This window comes from Rhinopithecus bieti, unplaced genomic scaffold, assembly GCF_001698545.2.
Source record: "Rhinopithecus bieti isolate Rb0 unplaced genomic scaffold, ASM169854v2 scaffold_57243, whole genome shotgun sequence".
Classification (NCBI taxonomy): domain Eukaryota; kingdom Metazoa; phylum Chordata; class Mammalia; order Primates; family Cercopithecidae; genus Rhinopithecus; species Rhinopithecus bieti.
Genome location: NW_016822477.1, coordinates 341,009 through 368,662, shown reverse-complemented (window position 1 = coordinate 368,662; position 27,654 = coordinate 341,009). Strand labels below are relative to the sequence as shown.

Here is a 27,654-nt window from a genome sequence, read left to right as displayed (position 1 = left end):
TTTAAAATAGTAATTACCATTTATATCTTTTAAAAGTAATTTATTACTACTTACACCAGACTCGATGAGAGTATGAAGAACTACTAACAGATCATCAAAAAATTCCACATTTATAAGGTGAGCAAATCTGGAATCAAACAAAACTTAATCAATGAACTAAAAGCAGAAATAAAGCTGGCAGAAATTAAGCTTGACTCTAAAACTGTATTTTTAATATTCTTTATTTCAAAAGGTTAGCTATGAAAGAGATGGCAATTATTGATACTTTTCATTAATTCAGACTGGCCTAGTCAACAATTCATGCACCACTGAACACTAAACTCAGTAGAAACATATGAGGCACTGAACAAACCAAAATATTTCAAAATCCTTCTGCACTGAGAAAGAAATTACCAGAAGCAAACAACTTCCTGAGGAAAAGTTTACTAGGTATCCAGCAGGATCAGCTCTAAGACAACAGGCGGTGGGAAGAGAGACGAGGAAAGATTCTGCTGCTTACAAGAATATGGACCTTATGACAGCTTTAAGGATAAAATGGAAAGAATACTGGACCCTTAATTACCTGCATGATCCTGGGTAACTCACTTAACTGTCCCGGGCCTCTATTTGTAGAAATAACTGAGACCACACAATAGGGTAAAAAGGAATCATATGAGCTGCTAAATTTGAGAGTTACTCCATATACTATATTAGACACTGAAGTAGGTTAAAGTCAGGATATCTCTTCAATATTAGTGAGGAGTCTTTGATCTATGTAAATCTTAGAAGAATAAAAGACCTTATGAGTGATATATTCCATGCGTATTGGTACAACTTTTTGGAGAAGCAATTTGGCAATTATTTATCAAAATTTAAAATGAGCATACCCTCTGATCTGGCAATACATGCACACACGTGCATGAAGATATACACACGCGCGCACGAGCAAGTATTTCCAGCGCAAATAGGGGACTGACCAAATAAAGTACAATATATCTATAAAATGGAGTACTATAAATTTTTTTTTTTTTTGAGATGGAGTATTGCTCTGTCGCCCAGGCTGGAGTGCAGTGGCACCATCTCGGCTCACTGTAAGCTCCGCCTCCTGGGTTCACGCCATTCTCCTGCCTCAGCCTCCCAAGTAGCTGGGACTACAGGCGCCCACCACCACGCCCAGCTAATTTTTCGTATTTTTTTAGTAGAGACGGGGTTTCACCGTGTTAGCCAGGATGGTCTCCATCTCCTGACCTTGTGATCCACCCACCTCGGCCTAGTATTATAAATTTTTTAAAAATTAAGTGATATATATGTGATAAGGGAGAGGTACCAAAAGTAACTGTTTACAAAACCAAAAGAAAAAAGCAGGTTAAGGCCGGGCGCGGTGGCTCAAGCCTGTAATCCCAGCACTTTGGGAGGCCGAGACGGGCGGATCACGAGGTCAGGAGATCGAGACCATCCTGGCTAACACGGTGAAACCCCGTCTCTACTAAAAATACAAAAAACTAGCCGGGCGACGAGGCGGGCGCCTGTAGTCCCAGCTACTCGGGAGGCTGAGGCAGGAGAATGGCGTGAACCCGGGAGGCGGAGCTTGCACGGAGCTGAGAGCCGACCACTGCCCTCCAGCCTGGGTGCCAGAGCAAGACTCCGTCTCAAAAANATTTCTCCCACATTTTCCCAAAAACGTTTATAAGGCACACACAACCTTCTCCCTTAAAATGAGAAAGTATGTCACAAACCCAGAGCATTATGTATTTATTCATCTGCTGCTATAGAATGATCCCTTATGAGCGAATAATTAACTTTTCTTCCTTTTAAAAAACATAAAGGGCCGGGCACGGTGGCTCACGCCTATAATCCCAACATTTTGGGAGGCCCAGGCTGGAGGATCACCTGAGGTCAGGAGTTCGAGACCAGCCCGGCCAACATGGTGAAACCCCGTCTCTACTAAAAATACAAAGATCAGCCGGGTGTGGTGGCGCGTGCCTGTAATCCCAGCTACTTGGGAGGCTGAGGCAGGATAATCACTTGAACCTGGGAGGTGGGGGGTTGCAGTGAGCCAAGATGGCGCCACTGCACGGCAGCCTGGGTGACAAAGCGAGACTCCCTATTAAAAAAAACAAAAACAAAAAAAAAAAAAGCAGGTTACAGGACACTAAACATAGCATGATTCCATTTGCATGAAAGATGGCAGGCAGGCGGGGTGCGATGGCTCATGCCTGTAATCCCAGTACTTTGGGAGGCCAAGGCGGATGGATCACCTGAGGTCAGGAGTTCGAGATCAGCCTGGCCAACCTGAGGAAACCCCATCTTTACTAAAACTACAGAAATTAGCCAGGTGTGATGGCACACACCTGTAGTCTCAGCTACTCGGGAGGCTGAGGCAAGTGACTGCTTGAACCTGGGATGTGGAGGCTGTAGTCAGCTCAGATTACATCACTGAACTCCAGCATGGGCAACAGAGCAAGACACTATCTCCAAAAAAAAAAAAAAAAAAAAAAAATGATGGCAGAAGGCACGCAGACAGACTACATACATATATAGGAGGGGGAGCTTGCAATTTTAAATTGTATATTCTTTTGCATTTTTAAATTTCAAACGTTTTAAATGAGCATATATTATTTTTTAAACTTTTTTAAATAAAGGAATTAGTCATTAAAAAACAAATAGCTGGGTTAAGCATGGTGGCTCACACCTATAATCCTAGCACTCTGTGAGGCCAAGGCTGGAGGATGACTCACTCAGGAGTTCAAGATCAGCCTGGGCAGTATGGTGAGAGCTTGTCTCTATTTAAAAACAAAAACAGCAGGTCCTACACAATGTAGGAATAATCCCTTCTCTGATCAACCTCTTTGAAGATTTTCAACCACAAGGACCATATCACCATATAAGGAAATGCATACCATTGCCAAATAGCTCCAGTTATTAGAAAGTGATTTCTTATGATGAACAGAGCTTGCCTTTTCTATATCTTCTAGCCATCAGTCCTATTTCCAACTCTATTCCTGAAGCTATGCTGCCCAACAATGGTAGCCACTAGCCACATGTGGCTATTAGACACTTAAAATGTAGCTAGTCCAAATTAAGACACCAGCATAAAATATGTGTTGGAAAACACGTGATGAAAAAACACCAAACATCCCATTAATGTTTAATATTGTGTTAAAAGACTTTAGATAAATCCAGTAAAATATATAAAAATTAATTTCACGTGTTTTTTACCTTTTTAATGTGGCTAATAGAAAATTTTAAATTATACATGTGAGTTCACATTATATTTTTACCAAATAGCAATGTTCTATAGGATACCACCTCAAAAAATTGTGGAACGCTATCATGACAACCACAAACCTTACTCTAGCTCACATCCTGACAAGGCCATTAGTGTTGAGTGAATACATAAAAAGATCTATCTTAGCAGAAACAGATTACACAGAACTAGAGAAATGATGTACAGCCGGGTTAAAATAGACTTAAGAGTCATCTACACGATCCACTCAAATTATGACGATAGGTAATTGACTACACAGTGCAGAAAGAGTCAAGAACTGAGAGATTTAACCTTAGGAACACCTCGAATTTAGCAGGCAGAAAGAAGGAGTTGGTAAAGGAGATTTTAAAAATAAAAGGTTTGAGATGAGAAAATCAAAAAAGCCCAGTTATGAATAGCTTCAAGGAAAGGCTCGTGACAAACAGAAAGGAATGAGAACTGAGGATAATGGGCCATCATTAGGGAACCCTCTAAAATTCTTTGGTCTTTCCTGTTTAGAAAGAATCTAGAAGATTTCAACCTACACAGCCCTTACTTGGCAAGACCTTCTAGAACTGCTGGCAGGAGAGGTGACCTCTGGGCCTTCTTCAATATTCTGAAGTAGGTTACAAACACAATATTCAGAGTCTCTGTATGCTGGCAGAGGAGACAGACAAAATGACTTTAGGATAACCTGGTATGGTTTCTACTGAGTGAGCATAACTATGACTTCAACAGGTTAAACTTCTTTTTCCCTACCCATGCCTCCCCACAATGCAATCTTTGAAATTTTTAACGTAACAGAAAGAAGACATACATCCTGTGATTTCATAAAACTAGCACTAATCACATCATAGTTTCCCACACACCACAAAAGTCACACATCTAAGCCTCATGAAAGAAACTAAAATTACACAGCTACAAGCTGAAACAATAAATTTCTAGTTTAAACAATTTAATGCATTTTAAAAGCATAACAGAATATGAAACGGCCTACCAGTTTAAGTTTTTTCTCAGTACTCTCTGAAGCTTCTGCCTCTCGAAGCTCTCGCTCTAGTTTCTCTTCTGCTTTCTTCCACTGAAAATAGATTGAAAAAAAAAAAATCTAAGAGTATATACCAGAGTGAAAAAAGCAGAGGCAGAATACGTAAATGTCATAAAACATATACAGTAATACCACATATTGTCTATGAATGCAAATATAAACAAAAGTAGAGAAACATGGACGGGAAGTATATACAAACCAAATTAAAGATGGTGTCTCCTGGGAGGAAAGCAGAAGAATGAAATTGGAGACAGAAAAGAAATTCCTACTCTCTCATGTATGGTTTCTCTCTTTTCCAGGAAAAAAACTAAAGTAAATCTATTAATATTTGCTCACTCTAAATAGTAGATATCTGGGATATGCTATCATTTTCTATAATTAAAGTTCTTCAAACAAAAGGAAAGAACATGTTGAGCCCAAAATAGTTAAATCACCTATAACTTGGAAGCCAGTCACCAACAATACTTCCCTAACATATTTACATACAATGCATCAAACCAGATACTATAAAGAAATTCAATAAAACATACTTTTTCTTCTACTTCCTAATGCTGTAAGAGCAGTAAATGATAATTTCTAAGCTGCCTGAGGCACAGGGAACTGAGAAATTGTTTCCTTCTCTCATGAGTTGTCAAAGAGCTGCCATGTTCTTACTGGTCTTTGTTTCCCCACCACATCTATAAACATGCTCTTCCTAACAGAGCTATCCAACCTGCATTAGGATAGTATGATATAAATAGTTAAAATATTTATCTTCTTTTGTTCACAATTATTAAGTCTATTTTGACACTTCCATCACGTTTTCAAACTTAGACCCATTCAAACATGAATATCCCGAGATTACTTTTGTTTTTAAAAGCAACTTGATCCCTCTAATAAATTGTTTAGAAATGTTCTGAGCTGTGATAACAGTAATAGTGATGATGGTGGTGGTAGTAAAAACTAATGTTTATAAAGCCTGCCAAGTGTTTTATAAGCATCATCTCATTTAAACTGCATGATTACCCTGCAAGGTAGGTACTATTATTAGCCCCATTTCTCCAAAAAAAAAAAAAGTTTCCAAACTTTCAGTAAATAAACAAGGGGCTGAAATTTCAACCCAAGTTTAAAATACAAACCAATAAAGAAACAAGATTCAATTAACAGAAACTCACTCTGCTGCCAACTTCATGTGAATACATCTTTTCTGTTAAGTAAGGAATCTGTGTATCACAACTCTAAATTGATCTAAAAGCCAAAGGATAAAAGCCAGCATGGCAAAATATCTTTTCATCTATTGCTCTCCTTGCCAATCATTATCAGTTAAAATTGATTTAAGAAAACATTTTTTTGCAGTAACTGGGAAAGATAAAATTCTCTAAATGATGTATTTCAAAACTTGTATATTTATGATTTAACTGATTTTTACCTGTGACTATAAGTTTAAGATCAAGTTTAAGATCAAATAAACAGAAAATTTAAATGAAACAAAAGGGGAAATAAGTCAAACCTTTCTCTGCATTCTTGATAGAGATTTTCTCTTTTCTTTGAAAGTCATAAATTTTTTTGGTTTATTAATGTCTTCTGTATCTTTTTTCACTTCTACTTCCTTGATTCTTAGGCATAAAAATGTTTTTAACATCTAATATTGAAAAAAAAACACAAATATACAGCTTAATATTTATATTGACCTCAAAAACTTTACATAGAAAAGTACTTAACAGTGTTATTTCCCTCATTTAAGAAAAAAAACCGTTAAGCATCTTATAACATTTTACACCAAGTTCTTTTATCTGTATGCTATATTCAATAACTTGTGTCTATGGAAGGACAGGAGCAAATATACAAAAAGGACACTAGCAAATACTAGCTAAATACACAAAACTTTCTTTGCAGTTCATTGAGTATGAGGAAGAGACAAAGCATGCCAACAGGATGACAAAGAGAAAATAGGCCAGAAAAAGGTTTGGACCACTATGGGAGAAGAAGATACACAAATTGCTGGGCCCTGTCCCCAGAGTTTCTGATTCAGTAGGTCTGAGTTGAGCCCCAGAATTTGCATTCTAATTCCCAGCTGATGCTGGTTCGGGGACAAAAATAAAAATTATTGCTTTATGCCATTCAAAAATTCAGAAACTAATTTAGAAACTGGTGTTTTGTGTGATACAGCAAACTTCTCATACTCAAACACTAAGAACAAAAGGGGTTTAAAATGATACACTTTCTCTGGATGAAATCACCCTACTGACCTCCTGCAGGCACAGAAGCATTCCTGGAAAAAACCTTGAGAAATACAGGTTTGTATTATTTTGATGTTCCAATATGCACATCTGGAAGAAAGCTGAGTATCTGAGATTAGAGGGCTAAAAGCACAGAACGAAACAAGGAATAACTAAAGGCACAAAGAGTGAACCTGAAGTCATTTTAGGTATCAGAAAGATCAACTCTGAATATTCTGTAGGTACTGTATGTGCTCAAAATATCACCTACCAAGGAAAAATAACTCCAAGTCAAAGGATGTGGTTTTTATTCTAGCATCACAAAAGAGTTTTCCTATGGCTGAGTTTCATGTTCAAGCCTTATCTGATTGCTCTACAGTTCTGAGTAAAGATGCTAAATATGTTCTGTTACTTTCATTCAATGTTTATAATTTTAGCAATTCAACTGAAATCAGTTTTAAGAAAATAAAAAGGGATCTGATGCCAAAGGAAAACTGTGAAATCCAGAAATAAAACGGTAGAACAGCTTAATACCCAAAACTGTATTACTAAAAACAAATTAAAATATCTAAGACCCCAATGAAGAAAACTGTAAAAGTTTACTTAAGAACATAAAAGTCTTAAATAAATGGCAAGATACAATATTGTTGAACAGAAAAAAATAAATTCTGTAAATATTTTAATTCATCCACACTAATCAATACATTGAATCAATTCTAATCAGATTCTCTATGTGGACTATTTTGAGGGAAGGAAGTGAAAAACGGATTTTAAATTGCCTGGAGTAATATACTGAAATAAGTAAGAATATTTTGGAGAAAAAAGAATAGTCATGTCTTTTATCAATCACACCCTTTCTGATTAGTATTACTGTACCAGATACCCAAATATACTATAGATATAAAACAATAAGCAGCATTTTATATCAGCAGAAAAAAATGGTGATGAAATAACTGGCTGTCAAATTATTTCAAATATATACATAATATAAATATTTAAAATACATTAAACTATATAAAATATATATTCATTACATACATTAAATACAGCTATTAAATCTGTACTCATACCACACATATAAAGATGTCAAATGGCTTAAATATTTAAATATAAAAATTAAAATTAAAAATCTTGGAGAGACTCCATAAATTGGGATTGAGGAGACTACGTGCATAACAAAAAATATAGCTTCATATATAAGGCTCAATACAGAAGTAAAAGGCAGAGTAAAAAAGAGAAAAATATGCAACCTATGTAACAAAGAGTTAATATTCTTATTATGTAATACAAGCTCCACAAACAGAAAGTTTTGTTTCTTTTGTTACTATTTTATTCCCAGGACCTAAAAAAAGTGCCTGGCACATAGCAGATATTTATTAAAATGAATATGTACTAAAAACTCATCACAAGTCACTAAGACAATTTAAGAGAAAAATTAACGATTAATAAGCAGTCTGGTAGGTGAAAAGTTTATATATATATATAAACTACCAGACTAACAAAGATTAAATAGTAACATTCTGAGCAGGTAGGAGGGAAATGACACTCCTAGCAGGAACACAGTGATTAAATGTTTTTGAACAACAGTTTGAGTTTGTAAACGTGATTACTGTTGGATCCAGCATCTACATTTTATAAGTTTAATTCACAGAATACTCACACAATATTAAAAAATAATAAGGCCAAAATGTTCTCAACACTGACTGTGGCAGCAAAAATCTAGAAAAAACTCAGCTGTTCATCAATTAGGGCACACAATGGAATACTCTGGTAGGCATTAGAAAGAATGGGATAACCCTATATGTAAGTTCACAATATAGAAAATGAAAACTGTTCTGGAACAGTTTTCAAAGTATAAGCCCATTTTTTATTTTAAAATATAAGCAAGTATATATGACTATATCTGCATAGAAAAACACCTAGAAGGATAAATACCCAACTGTTAATAGTATCAAACATTTCAGGAGTTAACATGTTAAACACTTAAAGAGCTTGAATACTTTGTACTTCATACACTTATAAGGAATAAATTCCTCATAACAACTGAAAGTCAACTTTGTAATTTAAAAACAAAATGCAAAGTAAAAAAAGAAAGGCTCACCTCTGGCCTAACTTCATAATTTCTGCCCTTCACAAAACCAGAAATCACTTTAATTACACCAAGAGAAGCTTGGCCTAATTTATCTTGCTTAAAGAGTTTCTTCACAGCTTCACAACACATTTCAGATATCTGAAAAATAAAATGTCACACTTAACCAGCGTTTCTCAACCTTAGCACTACTGACATTTTGGGTAACAGAATTCTTTGTTGTAGGGGACTGTCCTAGGATGTTAAATAGCCCCGTGGACTTTCTTCACTAGATGCCAGTAAAGACTCTATCTTCACCACAGTCATCACAATCAAAAATGTATGCAGACATTGCCTAATGTTCCCTGGGGGACAAAACTGCTTCCTGATGTGAACCACTAAACTTATGTTCAGATAAATTTTTTCAGAGAGTGTTTAATAAATTGATATTATTTTAGCAATAAACAACTTCAGGAAGAATTTTGTAGGGGAGAAAATCACATGGTGCGTAATTTTCTTTTTTTTTTTTTTTTTTTGAGACGGAGTGTCGCTCTATTGCCCAAGTTGGAGTGCAGTGGCGCAATCTCAGCTCACCGCAAGCTCCGTCTCCCAGGTTCACACCATTCTCCTGCTTCAACCTCCCAAGTAGCTGGGACTACAGGCACACGCCACCATGCCCTGCTAATTTTTCGTATTTATAGTAGAGATGGGGTTTTACCGTGTTAGCCGGGATGGTCTCGATCTCCTGACCTCGTGATCCGCCTGCCTCGGCCTCCCAAAGTGCTGGGATTACAGGCTTGAGCCAACGCACCCGGCCCACATGGTATATAATTTTCTAAGGAGGACAGCAATAACCATTTACAGCAACTCACCAATTTTGACATGTCATTCATGAGAGGGACAATCAATACGATAATGTTGTTGTGAAAGTTAAAATGAGGTAGTGCCACCAACAGCTCACACAAGCTCTTCACAGCAACTTCTGCCAGTCCTTTGTATGCCTTTAAGGAAACTACATTACTTTTCTTCAGCTTCCTCTGCTTCCAATCTAATCAAAAGATAACTGTAGTTACTTTACTCATTGGTCAAAAGTTAAACTGGCTTTCTTTTACAAACAATGTACATTTGAACACACATAAACACACACACATCCACACCCCTTAAAAAAAGACTTCATACGCCAGGCATGGTGACTCACACCTGTAATCCCAGCACTTTGGGAGGCCAAGGCGCGCAGATCACGAGGTCAGGAGATTGAGACCATCTTGACCAACAGGGTGAAACCCCATCACTACTAAAATCCAAAACAAAAAAATTAGCCGGGCATGGTGGGTGGCACGTGCCTGTAGTCCCAGCTATTCAGGAGGCTGAGGCAAGGGAATCACTTGAACCTGGGAGGCAGAGGTTGCAGTGAGCTGAGATTGTACCACCGCACTCCAGCCTGGCAACAGAGCAAGACACCGTCTCAAAAAAAAAAAAAAAAAAAGACATAATGGCTCGATCAGCTTAGGAAAGGTCCAATATGCAATAGCGAGGCTACTAATTGCCACATATAGGATGCAACTGAGCATTTGAAATGCAGCTAGTCCAAATTAAGATATACTCTAATTATAAAATACAAACCAGATTTGAACTTAGTACTAAAAAAAACTGAGAAAGTAAGACACTAATTTTTAAAACTGATTACATGTTGAAATGATAATCTGAATATATATAATGTACTGTTAAAATTAATGTCATTGCTTTTTAGTGTGTCTGCATTTTTTTAAATGACATATGTGGCTCATGTAATCTATCAGAGATGGTTACACAAAGCTCCCAGCTTTCCAAACAGTTCAGAAATTCAAAAACAAAAGAAAACTCCCAGGCCCTCTCACTGGAAAAACAAATGCTAATAGGGTGCCAGCTGGAACACCAGAACATAGAAGCAATAGCCATACTACCCACCCCCACCCCACTATACTCCACTACCTTTATGCCCTTATTAGGCCAACAGGAGTCAGTGGTCCTGTTCCAGCTGATAGCAATGGGTGATCCTTAGTAAATAAACTTGGTAAATGAGCCAATTAGGCCAAATGAAAGCACCTGGCCTAGGCAACCAACTATCTTCCCTATTCCTACCCCTATTTTCTCTATGTCCTTCCTTTTCTGAAGAAAAAGAGTTTAAAAGTTTATTTGGGATGCCAAATAATTGACTCATAAATCCATTTTCAAGGCATGCAAATATCCATTTCTAGTTCAGACTACAGGGCAGTGGCATAATCACAGCTCACGGCAGGCTCAAACTTCTGGACTCAAGTCATCCTCTCAGCTCAGATCTCCAGTAGCTGGGGCTCTATAGGCCTGGGCCATCATGCCTAATGTTTTTTTTTTTTTTTTTAGAGACAGGAGTCTCACTACATTCCTCAGGCTGGTCTCAAACTCCTGGCTTGGAGCAATCCTCTTGCCTCGGCCTTCAAAAGCACGGGGGTTACAGGTGTGACCCACCACACCTGGCCTCTAGTTATCCTTCTTCCCTGATTACCATGCCTCCAAATAGAAAACAGCAGAATAAATCCCAATTGTTCATAACAATATATTTTGTTAAAAGCATTGTCAATAAAAATACAACTACTTACTAAAAACTGCAGCAATAATACTAATAGTTGATAAAATATAGTATATACCACATGCTCGGCACTGTTTTAAGCACCTCATATCTACAAACTCAGTTACTTCTTACAATAATCCTAGAAGGTGAGTACTATAATTATTTCCATTTTATAGACAAAAACTGAGACACAGAAAGACTATGTAATTTTCCCATCACACAGGTAGTAAGTGGTGGAGCCAGGCTTAGACCCCTGGAAGTCCGACTCTAGACTCTGTTCCTGACTATACCTGCCTCTCACAACACAACACAGAACACTGTACAGAATTCACCTTCATGATCAAGACTATGTACGTTACATACTTTTAAGATACATTTAATATACCTTTAACCATTTGTTCCAGATTTTCCAAATAAAATTTGTACTGGCTAACCAGGCCTTCTTCAAATTCTCTTAACTTCTGTGTTTCTTTTCGGGTCTGAAAAGACCAAAAAGGTCAATCATTTTTTAAAATCAGAATATTAAAACCCCAAAATTAGTATAAAATATGGTTGTCTAGTATACATCCAGTACTATTAAAAAAAAACACAGCAGCCACTTAGGCCGGGTGCAGCAGCTCATGCCTGTAATCTCAGCACTTTGTGAGGCAGAGGCAGGTGGATCACCTGAGGTCAGGAGTTTGAGACCAGCCTGGCCACTACAAACACCCCGTCTCTACTACAAACACAAAAATTAGCTGGGCCTGGTGGCGCATGCCTGTGATCCCAGCTACTCAGGAGGCTGAGGCAGGAGAATCGCTTGAACCGGGAAAGCAGAGGTTGCAGTAAGCCAAGATCACGCCACTGCACTCCAGTCTGGGCGACAGAGTAAAACTCTGTCTCACAAAAAGAGTCTATCTCTCCAAAATGTTCAGTTATTTTAGATAGTAATTATATCTAGCAATCTAGCATTACCTTAGTAGATTTTTCTGCTTCTGTGAGGGGCCGGATTTTATATGAAGGAGTAATATCTTTAAATAACTCCATCAGAGAAACAATTACCAGCTTTCGAACAGTAACAGCCACATCAGGATCTTGTTCCATCAGCATAGAACGTAATTCTTTCAATTTTTTAATCTGTTAAAGAAATAGCTTATAAAGCTGGAGAAATCATGGCGAAACAATTATGAACAAAAAACAGCCCCACATCCAGCAAAATAAGCGGAATTCACACAATGACTCCAAGTCTAGTCAAGCCACACCAAACTCCAGACACTGCTCACTTTACCAAGAGATAAGTTGATAAAGTTACAAGGTAATCGTATTAGTCCATTCTTGTGTTGCTAGAAAGAAATGCCTGAGGCTGGGTAATTTACAAAGAAAAGAGGTTTATTATGGCTCATAGTTCTGCAGGCTGTAGAGGAAGCTTGGTGCCAGTGTCTACTCCTGGTGAGGCCTCAGGAAACTTACGATCAAGGTAGAAGGCAAAGGGGGAGCCAGCATGTCACAGGAAAGATAGGGGAGGTGCTAGGCTCTTTTAAACAACCAGCTCTCACATGAACTACCAGAGTGAGAAGTCACTTGTTACCACAAGGATGGCACCAAGCCATTCATGAGGGATCCACCCCTATGATCTAAACACCTCCCACCAAGCCCACTTCCAACATCAGAGGTCACATTTCAACATAAGATTTGGAGGGGACACACATCCAAACTATATCAGTAATTATATTTTTGTTATATAGTTAGAAAATACAGACCTTAAAAAACTAATTTAAATTTATTATTTAGCTACTATGGGAAATTCTTTTAGCTGGATTTTCCTCAAGTACATGTCTCCTATTTTCTAAAACACTTTTCAAAATATACTAAAATGTTATATACATTAACCAAATATATCAATCATACACATGAATTAATCAAGAATTACATATAATATAGCCACATTAACTTTAGCTTCAAAGATAATTTCTATGGCATAACGCAAAAGGTGGTTTTGATTGCTTTGATAAACTACTATTGCCTGTGAGCATAGGTTCCTGAGTAGAAGATCTGGGTTCCAATTCAGTGGCTGTTAAAATCTGGAACAAATCACTTAGGTTTTTTAATGTTCAATTTTCCAGCTGTAAAATTAGATCAATCTCTTATGCCTATGGTTTTGTAATGATTGAGAGAATACAAATAAGAAATATTACAAATCTCTCTTCCCTAATTCTGCTCTAGATCTTCCCCTCACTTTATTAGAAAAGGACAAATACTACTCTAAAGCATTCCCACATGAAATTTGTTTCCATAAATGTAAATCATTTGATAAAAATACTTGTTATAATAGTATGCCGGGGACACCAACATAATAATAATAGTATCATTTTATATGACTTCATGTACATTTCATCATATAACCCTCACCACAAAGTTTTGAAAAGATACTGTCCTTTTAGAAATGAAAGAGTCTTGGATAAATAACTTACACAAAGTCCTACAGATAGTACTTATCAGGGCCAAGATTAAACCTCAGATTTCTCTAGTTCATGTGTTACAACCATCACTAACTCACCACTATACACATGGCACAATAACACTTTAACTTTGGCTCTAGTTCACTTAAAATATTTTCAACTTACAAATATTCCTGAACTAATTCCATACACTTCCCTGTAGCGCACTCATTTAAAAACTCCACAGGTTAGTCAAGCAAATTTGCAAACAGGTTCCTCCTCCCTAATAACAATTTTATAGACTTAAACATTTTTAGAGTTATAACTTGTCCAATATTTTCATAGAAGAAGATGAAGAGAATAAGATTCAGAGAATTTAAGTAACTTTTCTAGGATTACAAAAGAAATTAAGTCCAGACATAGCATTGAGCTAAGATTCTGTCGACTTACTCTAACCCAGCTACTATGTTTAGTTAATGCTTTTCCTTTTAGTGTATGCTTATAGGTAACAAGGGAATCTTAACATATTAGGCATTTACACCATACCTAATATAAAGAGCCTAAAGAAATTAATGCCACCTACATTACTTTCTGGATCTGATAATATGGCAGATGCCAAGGCTGCAATATGCATCTTCTTCTCCTGTAATTTCTTCTTTCTCTCAATCAAATGTTCTTCTATGGTCAGCTCTTGAATAGGATCTTCAATGATCTCTAAAACAGATTAGATGTTCCCTTACATATTCCTCTACTTACAAGTGTCCAAGAATCTCAACAAAATATTTTATAGTAATAATGATGATAGCCAAGAATTTTGCCTTTATTACTACACATCATCTCCTCAACAATACAGGTACTATCATCAGCCCCCTTTTATAGATAAGAAAACTGAAGCAAAGGAAGAGAAAATAACTTGGCTAAGCTCATAAACCAAAGGGAAATAGGATTCAAACTCAGGCAGTCTGATTCTAGAGGTTTTGTTTTGTTTTGTTTTGTTTTGTTTTAATTTAAAAGAGAGAGTCTCACTTGTCACCTAGGCTGGAGTACAGTGGCACTATCACAGCTCACTGCAGCCTCCACCTCCCAGGCTCAAATGATCCTCCCACCTCAGCCTCCCCAGTAGCTGAGACCATAGCTGTGAGCCACTATATCCAGCTAATTTTTGTATTTTTTGTGGAGATGGGGTTTCACCATGTGGCCCAGATGGTCTCAAACTCCTAGGCTCAGGTGATCCTCCTGCCTCAGCCTCCCAAAGTGCTGGGATTACAGGCATGAGCCAGTGCAACCAGCCTAGATCTCATATTCTTAGCTTCTACGCTAATAAGCCCAAAATAATGCTTATGCTTATTAATTAACGAATAGGATAATCTGATTTAGTCTCTTTTTAAGTACAGAATATTCTTCCTTGTTTTCAACACCATATATTACTTTACACAAACTAATACTTCGTAGTTTTGGGCTACAGAAAAACATGTCCGCCTTAAGAAATTCATAGGGAACTAGATTTAATCAACACTAGCATAATCTGTAATGGTTTTATGATGGGTGACTGCAAACAGTTAAACAGTTGACCTGTAATTCATTTTTGCTATTAATGAGGTCTGCTAAGCAAAAGTAAAATTTAACTAGATTGTTCTGTCACAAATTCCAAACTAATACAATTTCAAACAATAAAATGCATTGTTTCAGTTCAACTTTGATTAAACTGTCCTAAATGACAGAAACTGACATTCAATTATATGAAACATACACAAGCACAACTGCGCTAAAAACAAACCAAAATGACTTCATACTACAGAATCGCTTTTGTAATTTAAGGCTAAAAAGTTAACAGTCATTTGTAAGTTGGTCTTTCTCTTACAATCAAAAGGAATTCAGAACAGTAATAATTAACAAGACACACTTCATGTATGCCTAGATACTACAAATATGATTGTGTAAAATTTTCCTTAATTAAAAAAAAAAGAATCTATTCATAATTCCACAAGGTGAAGCTTTCAAATGTGGAAAAATGTTCAAAATGACCTTGAAATGAGCAGTACTCCAAAATGTACCTTCCAGATTTTATCTAAAATTAACTCACATTTACTATTAAGCAAAAAAATCACTTCTCAATTAACAATTTAGTAACTGTAAAGACATATTACCTTCCTCAAGTTCCCTCTCTTCTTCTTGATCCTCTTCATCTTTGTTACTATCAGTAACTATATGGAAAACATGTGTATTAAAACTGTGATTATATACTAAAGTGGTAAAACTATAAAGAAATGCTAGGAGGTGATTATGATAAAACTCAGGATAGCAATTACTTCCATGGAAAGAGAGCAATTAGTGATTGAGGTGAGCACAAAGGAGGTTTCTAGAAGCTAGCAGTATTTTTTTTTTCTTGTCTGGATGGTAGTTTTATAGGTATGCACTTTGTTATAAACCATGTAACTTCACATCTTTGTTATCTGAACTTTTCTGTTTTATTTCACATATGAAAGATACATTAAAAAAGAAAGCTAACCAAGAACAGTTAATATGCTCTAGTTTCAGAAACAACAAAATTTAGTGAAAAGAAAATCACCTGAACCTTGTAGCTTACGTTGTCCTCACAGTACAAATTGATACCTGAGATAATCATCTATAATTCTGGCCCAAATCATCTAGCTTGCTATAAGACTAATTGAATATTTTGCAGATATGGGTAAAATCAAACTAAAATTAAATTTTGAATGAAAAAAACACGTTATATCAGTAAGGGGGTAAAAGTTCAACTAATATTACCAGCTTATTAAATTCACCTGGCTTCTCCCTAGTCTGTGGGATTATACCACTTTTATCTTTGATAGGAAGCAAATGAATCAGTTCCTTCTCTGGTGCAGTTTGCAGAGTTCTTGGTATTTTTTCATATTTATCTATAATGTGTTCATGCTTCCGCTTCTTCGCATGAACAGGCTCACTGCAGGGGAAAAAAAGATCAATTTTCAGTCTTAACAGATCTAAAAAGGTATCTAGAGACCTATCACTTCAAAAGTACAGAAAAATAAACCACCAGCCAACTTTCAATAGGTATATGGATATTAGCACTTAGGCCAGTGTCTGGCACATAGCAGGCACTCAAACAGCAAATGAATAAATGAAATGGGTAAACAGCCTACCACACAGACTCTAACTCTGGCTACATCTAGTTTTCCCTCTAGATGCAAAATAAAGATGAAAGTTACAGCAGATTCTTTCTGAAGAACAGTCCATAGCACCAAGTGTGACTCTCACTTTCCCAAAATCTTTAGAGTATAGCACAGACTTTGGAGTTAAAAAGGTCCAAGTTTAAATTCCAGATACTTGTGAATGCAAGGAACCATCAGTTTCCTCTCTGGAAATGGGAATAAGAACTACCTAGCAGGGTAATGAGGATTAAGTGAGATCATAGCCATAAAGAACTCAGAACTATTTTGCCAATACCTCAAAATGAGAACAGCATTCTTCCCCCATTCACTCTACTTCACTATTCAGATGCAAAAGAAAGATGTACATTAAATGAAATCAGCTTGTCTTATACATGAACCTCCTTTATTTAGGAAATAAGCTAAATAATAGTTTATTCTTTGTAAACATTGTGCTCAAAGGTGAACACCTCGAACCACCTAAGTGAAATTCAGAACCAAGTTTTTAACAGTATATGGATATGAATGATTATAACCCACATGAAGTATTACCTAGAAGAAAGATCTCTTGTTAGAAAAGATGCTCTTTGTCCTAAATCCTTCATTAACTGTAAGTCATCTTCATCCATCATATCTAAAGGAAGGGCTTCTTCTTCTTCCTCTCCTTCCCTCTCAATCCTTTTACCTGTACCACACACACACAAAGAAAAATTAGAAGCAAGTATCAGAGATGTAGAACTCTCTGCCTATTGGGTTTAAACAGGAAAAGTTTATGCTTTCTGAAGCAATCCTCCCACTCCAGCCTCCCAAAATGCTGGGATTACAGGCATGGGCCATGGCTCCCAGCTGAGCCCAGTGTTTCTAAATGGAAGCACTACTGACATGCTAGGCAAACAATTATTTATCGTACTGGGGTGTTCTGAATCTGGAAAAATGCTAGCATCTCTGACTCCTGCAATCTAAATGGCAATAGCATTCCCAGGTTATTGTAACAACCAAAAACTAAATGTCTCCACATACTCTGAAATGCCTTTCAGGGCGTCGAGAGCCAATGACTTAGCCCCTCAGCTCCTGCTCATCTCCAATTACTTTCACTTCGTACTCCATTTCAGCCAGCCTCTCCAATGGCCACATTCCAAACCCTGGTGCTCACTGCTCTCTCTGACCACAAGCTTTTGTCCTTCCAGCTCCCATTCAGTTACTTCCACACTACTTCTTCCTTAACCAACTATATAACCTTTCAATCCACTGACCACTCCACTTTCTATCTACCAGTGTGTTCTGTCTTCACTCCCTCACTTAGATTGCAAGATTATCACTTCAACCACGCTCTTGCCAATATCCTCAACTATTTTTCTTTCAACACTTTAGGCACTCACATCTAACAAAATCCCAACTACAGATCATTCTAAACTTCTCTTTCTGCTCACTCTCTGTGTCTTGCTCTCTTTCTCCATCTCCTTTTATTTTCTATTTAAAAAAAAAAAAAGCCAGCTAAGTGCCAGGCACTGTTTGAAGTGCTGAGGATTCAAGTATGAATAAAACAATCTTAGCGTCTTTCCTAGTATAACTTACAATTCTTCCTGACCCATTAGAAATCATAAATCTTGGCCGCGTGCAGTGGCTCACACCTGTAATCTTAGCACTCTGGGAGGCTGAGACGGGTGGACTGCTTCAGGCGAGGGGTTCAAAACCAGCCTGGCCAACATGGTGAAACCCCATCTCTACTAAAAATACAAAATATTAGCCAGGCATGGTGGCGCATGCCTGTAATCCTAGCTACTTGGGAAGCTGAGGCAGGAGAATCACTTGAACCCAGTAGGCAGAGATTGCAGTGAGCAGAGATCGTGCCACTGAACTCCAGCGTGGGCAACAAAAGCAAAACTCCGTCTCCAAAAAAAAAAATCTAGTAAATCTTGCTACATAAAGGTACACACTGCACAGAATGGCACTCCTATCTACTTTAAATGAGCCTTCCAAATTTAATAATCCCATTAAAAAATGGGCAAAAGATATGAATAGACATTTCTCAAAAGAAGACATACAAATGGCAAACAGGTATATGAAAAGGTGCTCAACGTCACTGATGATCAGCGAAACACAAATCAAAATTACAATGAGATATCATCTCATCCTAGTTAAAAAGGCTTTTATCCAAAGACAGGCAGTAACAATGATGGCAAGGAGATAGAGAAAAGGGAACCCTCATACACTGTTGGTGGGAATGTAAATTAGCACAACCACTATGGAGAAAAGTTTGGAAGTTCCTCAAAAAACTACAACTAAAAATAGAACTACTATATAATCCTACGATCCCACCCACTGCTAGGCATGTATCCAAAAAAAGAAATCAGTATACCGAACAGATATCTGCACTCCCATGTTCATTCAGCACTATCCACAAGAGCCAAGATTTGGAAACAACCTAAGTGTTCATGAACAGATGAATGGATAAAGAAAACATGGGGCCAGGCGCGGTGGCTCATGCCTGTAATCCCAGCACTTTGTGAGGCCGAAGCGGGTGGATCACGAGGTCAGGAGATCGAGACAATCCTGGCCAACATGGTGAAACCCCAGCTCTACTAAAAATACAAAAATTAGCTGGGCATGGTGGCGCATGCCTGTAATCCCAGCTACTCGGGAGACTAAGGCAGGAGAAACACTTGAATCGGGGAGTCGGAGGTTGCAGTGAGCCGGAATCAAGCCACTACACTCCAGCCTGGCGAGAGAGACTCTGTCTCAAACAGCAACAACAAAAGAAAGTATGGTACATGTACACAATGTAGTCTTATTCAGCCACAAAAAAGAATGAGATCCTGTGTGCAACAACAGGGATGAAACTGAAGGCCATTATGACAAGTTAAATAAGCCAGGCACAGAAAGACAAATTTCACATGTTCTCACTTATTTGTGGTGGCTAAAAATTAAAACAACTGAACTCATGAAGAGAGTAGAATGATGGTTACCATTGGCTGGGAAAGGCAGTTGGAGGAGATAGGAGTAGGGATTGTTAATGGGTACCAAAATACACTTAGATAGAATAAGATCTAATATTTGATAGATAGGGTGACTATAGTCAACAATAATTTACTGTATGTTTTAAAATAACTAAAAAAGTGTAACTGAATTGTTTGTAACACAAAGATAAATGCTTAAGGTGATGGATACCACATTTACTCTGATGTGATGATTATGCATTGTATGCCTGTATCACAGTATCTCACGTATCCCATAATATATACACCTACTACGTACCCACAAAATTAGAAAGAAAAAAAAAACTTTAGCTGGATGCAGAGGCTCACCCTTGCAATCCCAGCACTTTCAGAGGCTGAAGCAGGAGGATGTAGTGAGCTATTTTTGCACACTGCACTCCAGCCTCGGTGACAGAACAAGACCCTGTCTATTAAAAAAAAAAAAAATTAATTTTATAAAGATGGACCTGGGAAGACTGGTTGCCTAATAATCTGATACAGTCAAATAAGAATACCCTAAAAGTACCAGTAAAGTTGCAGAACTAGCCTGACTCAAAAGTCATATTCCTTACGTTTTGAGTACTTAAGTTTTTAGTTTTACAAAATAACCATGACAATTACAACTCAATTTCACCCCACGTTTCCACATGAAAAGAAAGTCAGAAGTTTAGAAAAGAAGTGTACCTTGGCAATACTGTGAAGAATGAACCAGAGACAGCAATGTTCTCACCTAACTGCTAGTGAATGGGAAAGTGGGGCACTGGCACACTGCCTAACATTTATGCACAACAGTACTTTCAGTTTCTTTTCCCAAGTACTGCATCTTCAGATCTGCTTTCCAGACAAACTAAAAGCAGAAACTTGAATGAATACTGTACTGAAATGTTTTCTCATACTGACTGTGATAAAGCATACATGCTTTATAGCAGTCCTATAGGACTACTATCCTTACCCACTCTAGGAAGATCTGAGAACAAGAAAAGCGATTATTAGAAAGCAAAGTTATTTCCATGAAGAACACTTCAGAATAAATCAATGGAAACCACAGCACATGATGTTTTCACAATTACCTGGTCGCTTTTCCTTTGGGTTCTCCAATGGAATGGGTTTCTTAGACACAGCATCTTTCACCGCTTGCCTTAGTTTCCTCTGTTCTTTTCGGTACTTCTTGAGAGTGCTTTGTTGTTTAAATTGCTTATTTTTTAGCTTGTTTTCAAGTTTGACTTTACTAGTTTTTATTAACTTGCGAAAGCTTGGGATCTGTTTTTTATTTCTTCTCTAGAAAACAACAGAAAGAATACTGCATACCCAGAAACTTATTTTTTAAATCAGGTTAAAGAGAACTGATTACAAATTTCATCAGACCAATTCCACAATTTTAACATCCCACAGCCATGGTCTTGCACGTAAGAGCTAAAACCAAACGATGGCTTTAATCCTACAGAAGAGTGCTACAGTACCAGTTACTCAACCTGAGGTCTTTCTGTGACCCCAATCCACAGCAACTTAAAGGGCTCTACGACCCCCAAGCAGGTTAAGAACCACTGATCTAGTAGTGGTAAGTGGCTATTCAAGGCTAGTTCAACAACTGTAGTTTAATACATTCAAAGCAAAATGCTGGCTGTCTTTAATAAAACTTAATTTACGATTTTGTCATTTACAAAGCGCTCCAACAAATCACCTCCAACAGCCTAGTTGACTACTGACTGCTGTTATCCTCACATTATTGATGAAGCTGCTAAAAGACCCATAAACTAAGGACGGCAAAACTGAATTCGGATCTTTGGATTCCACTTCTCTTGCCCGTGACTCCTCATTCAGAAATCCCAAAGCTAGTCCTGAACCCCAGGACTACCTCTTATTTTCTGTTAGAACCAGGGCAAATCACTTGCTTTTCTGTCTCTTTACCCTTTATGGGTACCGTGACTCACATCATAAACTTGCTGAGGGCAAGAACCTGCTTCTCATTTGTGAAAAACGAGTTCGAAAGACAGTCTTGAAAAATTCCTTCGAAGTCTGAAATCCCACGGATGCAAAACTCCTTGCCTGTCTCTTCGTGATACCCTGAAGTCATGCGCGCACACAGTGGGTAACCAAAGTTGAGCTCGGTGTAAGGACCAGAAAGCCCCCAGTCTATGAACCACCGCCCCATAGACACGGGTGAAAACCTGCCTAAAAGTTAACTCAGGCAGTGACCCTATCACCCGGAGGGGCCCTAGGCCGCGGGGACCGGGCTTCTAAGGACACTTACCGCCTTCATCCTTACGCCTTAAAGGAATACCAGCCACACAAGTTCACCAGAAGCAGGGTTAATACAGAAATCCGAGAAATGACACACGTGCCGAAGGCCCCGCACTTCCCAAGCCGGAAGCGACCTTCGGTCCCTCCCAAGCCTCCGCCGCCGGAAGTGAGGGCGGGACTTCCGTAGGCCGGTTCGGGCTCGCGCCCTCTAGCGGTGACGGTCTTGCGGCTTTAGGCGGGTTGCGCCCTGGCGTGCGCGCGCGGACTGGAACGAGTGAAGGCCCTAGGGTCATCGGTGCCAACGGCGGGAAGTTGGGCCGGAGGGGCGCACTTTACAAGGTTCTCTGAGTATGATTCTTTGACTCTTGTCCTATTTATTTCTTTTAAAACCTTGGGAAAATCGGGCTCCTCCTCTCAGAATGAGAGGACTTGGTTTTTTCAGTCACCTCACGGCATTTTGTGCCTCTCCTCACGTTGCTAATCTCATCCTGTTATAGATACTGATTTTCGTGGTCTTTTTCCTCCATACAGTCCTGAGGGCAGAAAGAAGCTTATTTCTTTTGTGTAATGCCTGCCTCTCGACGGACCTTCTGGCCGTGTTTGTAGAATGGCAAATGATTTCTCATCAGCCTCGGTCACTTAAAAGTGTGTGATTCTTAGTGTTTTATTTTGCAATTTTTTTTTTTTGCTTTAATTTTAACTAGTCTGATAAAGAACTGTATCCGTGGCTGGGTGCGGTGGTTCACGCTTGTAATCCCAGCACTTTGGGAGGCCGAGGCGGGTGGATCACCTGAGGTCAGAAGTTCGAGACCAGCCTGGCCAACATGGTGAAACTCTGTCTCTACTAAAAATACAAAAATCAGCCAGGCGTGGTGGCGTGCCCCTGTAATCCTAGCTACTCAGGAGGCTGAGGCAGGAGAATCGCTTGAACTGAGGAGCAGGGGGTTGCAATGAACCGAGATCACACCACTGCACTCCAGCTTGGGCGACAGAGCAAGACTGTCTCAAAAAAAAAAAAAGAAAAACTCTATCTGGAGTCTTGCTCTGTCGCCCAGGATGGAGTGCAGTGGCGCAATCTCGGCTCACTGCAAGCTCCGCCTCCCGGGTTCAGGCCATTCTCCTGTCTCAGCCTCCGGAGTAGCTGGGACTACATGCGCCCACCACCGGCTAATTTTTTTTTGTATTTTAGTAGAGACGAGGTTTCACCGTGTTAGCCAGGATGGTCTCGATCTCCTGACCTCGTGATCCGCCCACCTCGGCCTCCCAAAATGCTGGGATAACAGGCCTGAGCCACCGCGCCCAGCCTAAAGTCGTTCATTTTACAGGAAGTTTTATGGATCGCAAGAATAAGNAAAAACTCTATCTGGAGTCTTGCTCTGTCGCCCAGGATGGAGTGCAGTGGCGCAATCTCGGCTCACTGCAAGCTCCGCCTCCCGGGTTCAGGCCATTCTCCTGTCTCAGCCTCCGGAGTAGCTGGGACTACATGCGCCCACCACCGGCTAATTTTTTTTTGTATTTTTAGTAGAGACGAGGTTTCACCGTGTTAGCCAGGATGGTCTCGATCTCCTGACCTCGTGATCCGCCCACCTCGGCCTCCCAAAATGCTGGGATAACAGGCCTGAGCCACCGCGCCCAGCCTAAAGTCGTTCATTTTTACAGGAAGTTTTATGGATTGCAAGAATAAGAGTATCAAAATGCTTGTCTCTCAAAGACTTTTTTTTTTTCTCAATAAATTTAAGCATTCCACTTCAAGTTTTTTGTGGGTTTTTTTAAGTAAATGATTTTTGAGCATGACCCTGACACAGTCTGGCCTCGCAGTCCTGAGCAGGTAGGAAAAGCCGGCAGTGCAACTAAAGGGTTCTGAGCCCCTTGGATAGTGTTGCTCTTAGAGAGACAGAGAAAAAAAGTACCAATTTCCTGATCCCACCACAAAGACCAAGAGGTCCATCTGGCACTCTTCTTTCAACCTTCCTTCCAACGTCTTCCTTGCTCTGTCTCCTTTCACACGGTGTCAGAAACAGCAGAGCCTGTCCATCTGGTGTATTACTTCATCAAACAAGTGGAAAACATCAGCCTGTGCCCTTCCCAAGTGCCTGAATTCCCTCCCAAGCATATCAACATATCTACAGTCACTCCCATCCTTTCAGCCTTCCTTCTAGTCTCTCCAAGGATGAGGCATTCCCATTCCAGTTCAAAACCAACTCCTCCTAGCTTCATCAGATTCTTGTATCATTAATTATCCCTTCTTTCCTGTGTTATTTCCCTCTCTAATAGATCCTTCCACTCAGCTTATAAACATATTCAAATATCTTCCATTTTTAAGAATTTTTTCTAATAAACTTATCTCCCTTTAATTGCTCTTTTATATGCCTCTTTTCCTACTTGTCCCTACTTGCAAAAAAAGGTACTCTGTTTGCATCTCCACTTTATCTTCTCTTTTGTCATAGCCCAATCCTGTGCTGTGTACTTTTTTTTTTTCAATATAAAGATTGCCTTTTTTTTTTTTTTCTGTTGCCCAGGCTGGAGTGCAGTGGCATCTCTCAGCTCACCACAGCCTCAACCTCCCGGGCTCAAGGGATCCTCAACCTCACCTTCCTGGGTAGCTGAAACTACAGGCACGCACCACCATGCCCGGCTAATTTACATTATTTGTAGAGCTTAGCTATATTGCCTAGACTGGTCTCAAACTCCTGAGCTCAAACAGTCCTCCCACCTCAACCTCCCAAAGTGCTGGCATTACAGGCATGATGAGCCACCATGCCCAGCATGTGCTAGCTTTTTTAAGAACTGTGTCATACTCTTGGCCCATTTTAAGTTTACAATCAACTAAAATGTCTGGATCATTTTAAAGCAATTGTTGCCAAGCTAAATCTCTCCCATCGTGAATTTGAGCAGCCTGTTATTTGAAAATACTCAAAAATGGAAGTTTATATGATTCCTTTTCATTCCATTTAATCTTGCTGGTTTCTTTTTAGTTTTTTTTTTTTTTTTTTTTTTTTGAGACAGAGTCTCGCTCTGTCCCCAGGCTGGAGTGCAGTGGCGCGATCTCGGCTCACTGCAAGCTCTGCCTCCCAGGTTCACACCATTCTCCTGCCTCAGCCTCCTGAGTAGCTGGGACTACAGGCGCCCGCCACCGCACCCGGCTAATTTTTTGTATTTTAGTAGAGACGGGGTTTCATCGTGGTCTTGATCTCCTGACCTTGTGATCCTCCCGCCTCGGCCTCCCAAAGTGCTGGGATTACAGGCCTGAGCCACTGCTCCCGGCAATCTTGCTGGTTTCTTAATTCTGTGTGTCCACCTTTGTGTCATCTCTTCTTCACTCAATCCACTGCCAAGCCCCATTTGGACTCCAGATCCTCTTAGATACCTTAGAGCTTTCCTGGACACTTGAGCTGATAAGGGTCACTGGGCTTTCCCAAACCAGTATCATAGGGATGGTACCTGGAGATTCCTGTTAGCACTTTTGGGAAGTCTGCTAAGAACTTACATGGCTTTGCCCATAACATTCCACTGAAACTGATCTAATTAAGGTCACCAAGAACCTCCAAATTGTTGTGAGTTTTTTCTAATTGTGTACAGAATTACATTACTTCTTTCTCATTTAACCTCACTAGATCTCTCTGCTGCCTTTGATGCTACGCATATCTCCCTTCACACATTAGAATGTTGATTCCCTTGGCTTTCCTATTAGCCTGTTCCCCAAGTTCTCCTCCTACCTCCATTTCTTCCTCCTTAGGCCTCTTCAATGTAGGTGACTCTCAGGGTTCTACTCTTGGCCCACTTGTCTACTACTCTTCTTGCTCTACTTGCTCTTCCAGCATGATTTCATCCATCTACCTGTTACAAAGAGATTTTGTCCAGCCCATACTTCTTCCCCAAGCTTCATTCTTGTAGCCACCTGCCTCCTGGACAGCTCTACCTGCTAACCATGGGACTTCACATTACCATGTTCAAAAGAACTGTTCTTTTTTCACTTGTACCTCATCTAACATTCCCTATTTCTTTCTTTTACCCACAGCTAGAATCCCAAATACTCCGGAGATCTTTGTCAACAAGCCAGGACTTTCTTGGCCATTTGCCATATTATAATTAATCCATTTTCTATAAACAAGCAATTTTGAAAATTGTCACTAAGTGGACATGCAATAATAAGGCTTCTTTTTTCCCAGTACCACAAGATAATTTACATAAGTCATAATAAGGGACTATGTGAATGTTTGCCACTTTGTAATAAGTGTTTGGCAACAGAAGAAGCCCACACTTCAGTATCACAAATTAGAAAATAAACGTTGTAATTGGATGTTATCACTGTCAATCATCTTAGACATGAAAGAGGCAGGCAGGCTGCCCTATAGCTCACCCAAAAGGGACCTGTGGAAATTAGAAAAAGCTTCCATTTCCTTAAGACACTTCACTGTCACAGGCCAAAAAAAAAAAAAAAAAAAAAAAAGTTTGCTATCTTTACAAATAAACTGTGAATGATGCCCCTAGAATTGTACAATATACAGTCTTCCCTTATATCGAAGTGCTTGGCTCTGCCTAGGCCTCTTTCTGTTTCCCTTCCTAAAATCCAGGGGAAACAAAAACAAAACAAAAATAAAATAAAATAAAATCCAGGGGAGGGAAGGAGTCTAGAATCTCTGTTTAGACCTTTGAGATAATGCGACAATTAATGGGAAAAAAAAAAAAAATTAAGATCAGAGAGCTAAAAAAAAAGTCACTGTAATATTTTAGTAATATTTAGATATTACTGTCCAGGCATTGTGGCTCCTGCCTGTAATCCCAGCACTTTGGGAGGCTAAGGCAGGAAGACTGTTTGAGGCCAGGTGTTCAAGGTTACTGTGAGCTATGAGGGTGCCACTGCACTCCAGCCTGGGCGACAGAGTGAGGCTATCGCAAAGAAAAAGAAAAAAAAGAATTTGAAAATACATGTATCATGGTCTCTACCTTTGAAAATGTTAAAATATTGTTGAGAAATAGTGTGTGTGTGTATGTGTGTGTGTGTGTACTTAAGAAGATAATTATGAATGATCAAATAGAGAATAATAGAAAAGATCACATAGGTGCTAAAAAATAAAGAAAAGCTGCTTTAGAGGAAGTCATAGAGCAATGTATACCTAAATGAGACCGGCAGAAAGGATAAAGTTTAAGTAGATGGGATAATTTGTTCTAAGCAAGGTCACTCAGGTAGTACAAATAATTTATATTGTGGTGCATCAGAAAATTAGGTTAACATAGCTAATAATTATAATTAATTATTAAATTAAAATTATTAACCAAAACCCAAAATAATAACAGACATTAGAATAATGATGTAGCAGAATTTTTGTCCCACTGAACCCACAGCTTGAATCGCCCCAAAAGCAGTGGCAGGCCAGGAATTTGTGGCTACAGTGAATTATGATCTCACCACTGCACTTCAGCCTGGGCAACAGAGCAAGACCCTATCTCAAAAACAAACAGAAGCAGAGAAGTTCCCACAAGGGTGTATCCTAAACTGTCTGGAGATAAGGCCCCCATTTGGGATTCCATAGAAAGAAGCATTAAATGCCAGGGTAATCAACCCAAAACAATTGTTACGAGAACTTACCTACAGAGTGCTATAGCAACCCTCATGATGGACAGCAAGAGAAAAGGGGTGTGGACCTAAGTATGTCCACAGTGAGGGGATCGGGGTAAGGAGTTTATACAAGGGTTTAAGATATTTGACTCAGGGCCTGGGCCAGTACTTTCAGTGATTTGGGC

General features: G+C 39.0%; 1 protein-coding gene across 1 annotated transcript in view; it reads right to left on the bottom strand.

Annotated features, from left to right (window-relative positions):
- Window positions 1-22,060, bottom strand: part of NOC3L (NOC3 like DNA replication regulator) — a 30,099-nt gene extending 8,039 nt beyond the window's left edge. The window contains exons 1-14 of the mRNA XM_017860967.1: window positions 21,920-22,060; window positions 20,739-20,946; window positions 17,246-17,378; window positions 16,331-16,488; window positions 15,692-15,748; window positions 14,128-14,258; window positions 12,082-12,243; window positions 11,513-11,606; window positions 9,410-9,585; window positions 8,571-8,699; window positions 5,761-5,892; window positions 4,224-4,304; window positions 3,783-3,883; window positions 55-127 (exon numbers count right to left, since the gene is read on the bottom strand). Coding sequence (XP_017716456.1) covers window positions 55-127; window positions 3,783-3,883; window positions 4,224-4,304; window positions 5,761-5,892; window positions 8,571-8,699; window positions 9,410-9,585; window positions 11,513-11,606; window positions 12,082-12,243; window positions 14,128-14,258; window positions 15,692-15,748; window positions 16,331-16,488; window positions 17,246-17,378; window positions 20,739-20,946; window positions 21,920-21,928 — 1,644 coding nt within the window. The 5' untranslated portion in view covers window positions 21,929-22,060. The remainder of the gene's footprint in view (window positions 1-54; window positions 128-3,782; window positions 3,884-4,223; window positions 4,305-5,760; window positions 5,893-8,570; window positions 8,700-9,409; window positions 9,586-11,512; window positions 11,607-12,081; window positions 12,244-14,127; window positions 14,259-15,691; window positions 15,749-16,330; window positions 16,489-17,245; window positions 17,379-20,738; window positions 20,947-21,919) is intronic.
- Window positions 22,061-27,654: the final 5,594 nt, after the last annotated feature.